Consider the following 4,886-nt stretch of genomic DNA (forward strand, 5'->3'; position numbering starts at 1 on the left):
AAAATTCTATTTTTTTATGCAAGATGCTCAGATGTGTGATACTCGTGCAAATTTCGTGAAGTTTGAACATACGAGTAGCTCGTGGCAAAATATATTTCAGGTATGTGGGAGACATTTGAAAACAATACTATTCACTCCTGAATTTGTCTTTTTTGCCATGCGCTCCTCAAATGTCCAAACTTTATCAAATTTTGCACGAACATCACACATGTGCATCTTGCTTGCAAAAAATAATTCAGATTTTTTGATTTTTTTCTATCTTTAATCCCTGTACTGAAGGGGAGTCTTGGCGTAGCGGTAGTCCTGACCCTCTCCGGCCCGGCCCTGTCGGCCCACCCAGGCCTGACTCTAAAATCCAGGGCCTAGGCCCGATGGGCTTGCCCGTGGGCCGGGCTTGGGCCTGAGTTTTGAGCTCACCAGTAAGGCCTGGACGGGCTTGGACTTGGCATATTGGCATTTTAAGAAAGAAGCCCGACCCACGGCCCTAAGCCCTAAGGACTTTTCATGGTTTTTTACCAGATGGGCCAAGCTTGGGCTTGAAAAGTAGGCCCGATGATAGGGCCTAGGAGGGTCTGGGCCTCAGTTTTCTGCCGTGGGCTTTTTTAGGCCTGGCCCAGGCCCGGCCCGGCCCAACCCATGGCCATGTATACGTAGCGGTAAAGCTGCTTCCTTGTAACCATGAGATCACGAATTTAAGTCCTGAAAACAGTCCTTACAGAAATGTAGAAAAAAAAGCTGTGTATAATAGATCCAAAATGGTCGAACCTTTGATGACCCTGCGGGAGGTACATGCACCGGCTGCCTTTGTTTTTTCTTTAATCACTATACTGTTCACCGGGTTCATCCGAGCCGGGGCACCGAAGTGGATATTCGGCTCAAAACCGCTCAAAGCAGTCGGTCTGCACAGATATTTTTCCTTAAGGTACGGGAAGGAGCTGCAATGGCGGTAGGCGGAGGGGAGGAGATGAGCGTGTAGCTACTTCATGGTGGAGGGGAGTGGCGTCTCGCATGGAGCTTGGAGACGGCGGAGGAGAACGCCGGCGTGGTGGGCATCGCCGGTGGGCTGACGTTTGGTGGTGCTGTTCCTCTGCTTCAGCTTATTTTACTGCCAGACACGTACTACGGCCCACTTACTTCGCTTTGGACAACGCAGTTGTTGGCGGGCCACCGCAATGGCAACGCCGCCGCCGCCGCCGCCAGCGTTCGTGTACCGGATCAGCACGGGGAATGAGTGGGCGGAGCTCCAGCGCACCGGCGGCACGCTCGGCGGCGACCTCGACCGCTCCACCGGCTGCTTCCACCTCAGCGACCTCGCCCAGGTACCCCCACAATCTCTTCGATTCCTTCCGTCTTTTAGCCCCCTCCTTTCCCCTCCAGGAGTCCAGATCTCTCGGCTCTGTTAGATGTGCACTCTGCTTCAGATTCTAGTGTAGATTTATTGTTCCGTCAGTAGATCTCCCCTGTATTGCTTGATTTGGACTTTGGGATTTGACCATGGACTCACGGGTGTATATGCTGCTGGGAGGTGCCAATTCCTGTATGATTTCGTTGCTTTTGTTGATCTAGAAGACTGGAATTGCGAACCCTTCTTCTGAGCTTCGGGTTCTTAGCCTCGTCCAGATCTGGGGCTTATTCCTCTGGTTATGCCAAATACAGTAGTCCATACTGTAACTGTAGTGGATGTCTTTTCTGAGTAAATCTTTCAGTTCGTTTAGGTTGGTACTACCAAGTAATTTGTAATGATCCGTAATACACTAACAAGCAGTTGAAGAATGATTCATGGAACGAGATGTAGATCAATGCTGTTAAAAAAACATTAGCATATTGTACCAAAATAACATAAAATTTGGCAAATTTCTCCTGTTGAGAAATTAAACTGAAAACGATGTGTTTTTAGGCTTTTTTCTTTAAAAAATCGGGGATAAGAAGGTAGGCCTCATTCTACCTTATATATTCCAAACAGGCCGAAGTCTCGGGTTCAAAACAAGTTACAAAGCAACATAAATAAAACGAGGAAACAGAAAGGGGAAAATGGTAGGGCCGAACACTCTGCAGAAGAAACCGAGAAATCCTTCACAGAATGGTTCTCAATTCTGTTGCTCCATAGCTTAGTCATGCTTGCAATCTGTTCCCGGGAGACAGCCTGAGGGATGAAAATATGATCAAAAATCTGTTTGTTGTGGACCTCCCAGAGTTGCATCGTGCAGTCTGCGAAGGTTATGTGCTAATGAGGATCATCAGGCCTGGCAGTTTGCATAAAAGAAAGAATGGAGACCAAGGATTCAGCCGGAGGTAGGAGACCCAAATCTGTGAAAAGGTCATGCGTCTCCTTGCATCACAGAATGATATGGTTAATTGACTCAACAGCGGGACAACAGTCACAGAAACAGTTCTGAATATTCCTCCAACACTTGTCATATTTTCATGTGTATTCAATCTTGCTCTGAAAGCAAGCCAAAGAAACACACAATATTTCTTTGGGATCACAGAGCACCAAATGTATTTAGCAGGAGACCAAAAGATGGCACGCGTTGTGAGTAACCGGTAGAACCGTAGAAGAAAGCAGTACAGGGCGGTTTGCAATTTAACCATCCCAATCTCAGATCACTCTCGGAATTGTGGTCCACTACTTGAATGTCACAAATAATTTGGTGCAGGCTATCTAGTTCAGCAGCAGCAGTTGTGGACAGGTTAGGGTGCAGCTTAATGTCCTGATCCCCAATAAATTGCGAGGCGACTGAACAAAGTGATTGATGGCAAAAGAAAAATGGTATGGAAACAAGAAAGCAAACCACCCAGCTGAAGTTCACTGGTCAGTCCAAAAGGACATGTGCAGACAGTTTCCCAATGAGCATGACCTAGCATCCTGGACCAACTGGATAAAAGGGCCGTCTTCCATTCACTTTCTAGAACTGTCACATGTTCTGGTGTTGTAATATCTGTTGAGCACTGACTTCTACTGTACCAGCTTCAATCTAATCAGTGTTATCTGTTATGCCAAGAGACTATATCAAAAAAAAATTCACATATCATCCCTGTTATTTCAATGGTGTGACTTGATCTGGAGTCTTTTCCCTTTTTCTTTGCAGAAAATATGAATCATACCTTTTTTTGCAGAAAATATGAATCATATGCATTCATCTCTGTGTGTGTGTGCGCGCGCGCGTTGTCCTTCTCAAAAGTCAAGTTTTTTTAATCCTTGACTTGGTGTAGGTGAAGATGACGCTAAAGAATTATTTCCGTGGGCAAAATGATCTATACCTGCTACAAATTGACACTGTCAAGGTATTAATCTTTAAACATCCATTTTATTTCTTGTCCTATCAGTTTATTGTAGCTATTGAGGAAATTACCAATTTTTTGTATCTTTAGATCTATATTTACTATGGTTAGTGTACTTATCTATACGGGTGTTAGGACACATGCATAAATTGCCACCTATTGATGCAACGGCATTTACATGTACAATTTATTATTCATGTGTATCTTAGATTGCAGATGGCTTAATTTATGAGGCAGCTGATGGCTGTAACTACTTTCCTCATTTCTATGGCCCTGATCGGAGCTTTGCACCCCTTCAACTAAGTGCTGTTGTCAAGGCAGACAAAATAGAGCTGGCGAACAATGATTTTACTTGCAGTCTACTTGATGGAGCGGCCATCTAATTCTAATGTGTAACTGTAAGGTCTCACTCTTGGCCCTTGTTTACATAATTTTCTTGTAAGCTCCCTGTCAAATTTATCAAAGACAGTCCACATGCTTATGATAGTTATGGAAAGTACACAAATTTGATGTGAACCTGGCCATGAAATGGTGGTTATGTAAGGAAACAGTGCGCTTAGGCAGAGCAGAGCCTAGATGCACGACCGAACGCCGGATGCAGACCAAATAAGAAATTAAATGTCTAACCAATGTTTGTACTTTGTGTCTCTGTTGCTATCTACTCCCTCCGTCCCATAACGTAAGACGTTTTTTGATACTAGTGTAGTGTCAAAAAACATCTTACATTATGGAACGGAGGGAGTAATTAGGTGTCTTTTCACTCTCTAGGCTACATGTAGACATGTCCTGTGCTGCTCTTAGACTTGAAGCCCCTTTACCGTGGTGACCACGATGACATCCTGCCGGCCGCCGCCGCCTTCAGCGCCGGAGCTGGCCGGCATGGTCGATTGAACTGGGCGACGGCGCACCTTTTCCATTCGATGTATTTGAGAGCCCTCAACGGGCCTCCATTCGGCCAATTTTGGGCTTTTGCTACGTAAGCACCCAAGAGAGACCCCTTAGGCAGGGAAACAAACATGGAGTTCTATATGAGCCGGCTCAAGAGTGTAGCCCACTAAGCTTAATTTTTCCAGAAGTTTTGTTAAAAATATATTATTGAATATTGTTTTAAAATCTTTTTAATATTTAAAGTTTTATATATTAGGAATAAATTAAAAACTGAATGTAAATCTTCATATGTATATAAAAAAATAACATGAGTTGGGCATTTTTTAAATCTGAATGTAAATGTTCATCTCTTGTTTAAAAAGTTTTTATGTACAAAAATATTCATGTATTTTAAAAAATATTCAGGCACCTACATGTAAGTGTTCATGCATATGAAAAATAAATGATAATCACATATTTGAAAATTTTCGTGTATACAAAAGTTGTTCATCGCACATCTAAACAGCATTCATCCGTACAAAAACTATATTAATGGAGTATATTATAAAATTTCATCATTTTAATAAAATATACTTCCTCCGTTCCCAAATATAAGTCTTTTTAGAGATTCCAACAAGTGACTACATACAAAGCAAAATGAGTGAATCTACACTTTAAAATATGTCTACATACACCCGTATGTTGTAGTTCATTTGAAATGTCTAAAAAGACTTATA

General features: G+C 43.0%; 1 protein-coding gene across 2 annotated transcripts; it reads left to right on the forward strand.

The window, feature by feature from the left end:
* Nucleotides 1–849: 849 nt before the first annotated feature.
* On the forward strand, nucleotides 850–3,920 carry LOC125530374. Of its 2 annotated transcripts, none has more exons than XM_048694778.1 (4): nucleotides 850–1,076; nucleotides 1,154–1,319; nucleotides 3,214–3,285; nucleotides 3,492–3,920. In XM_048694778.1, exons 1-4 carry the CDS (start codon nucleotides 1,009–1,011, stop codon nucleotides 3,663–3,665), a joined length of 480 nt encoding a protein of 159 aa, XP_048550735.1. In that variant the 5' UTR covers nucleotides 850–1,008; the 3' UTR covers nucleotides 3,666–3,920. The 2 variants fall into 2 exon arrangements, with proteins under 2 accessions (XP_048550735.1, XP_048550736.1); XM_048694779.1 differs by having other exon boundaries at nucleotides 874–1,073.
* Nucleotides 3,921–4,886: the final 966 nt, after the last annotated feature.

This window comes from Triticum urartu, unplaced genomic scaffold (genome assembly GCF_003073215.2).
Source record: "Triticum urartu cultivar G1812 unplaced genomic scaffold, Tu2.1 TuUngrouped_contig_6272, whole genome shotgun sequence".
Lineage (NCBI taxonomy): Eukaryota > Viridiplantae > Streptophyta > Magnoliopsida > Poales > Poaceae > Triticum > Triticum urartu.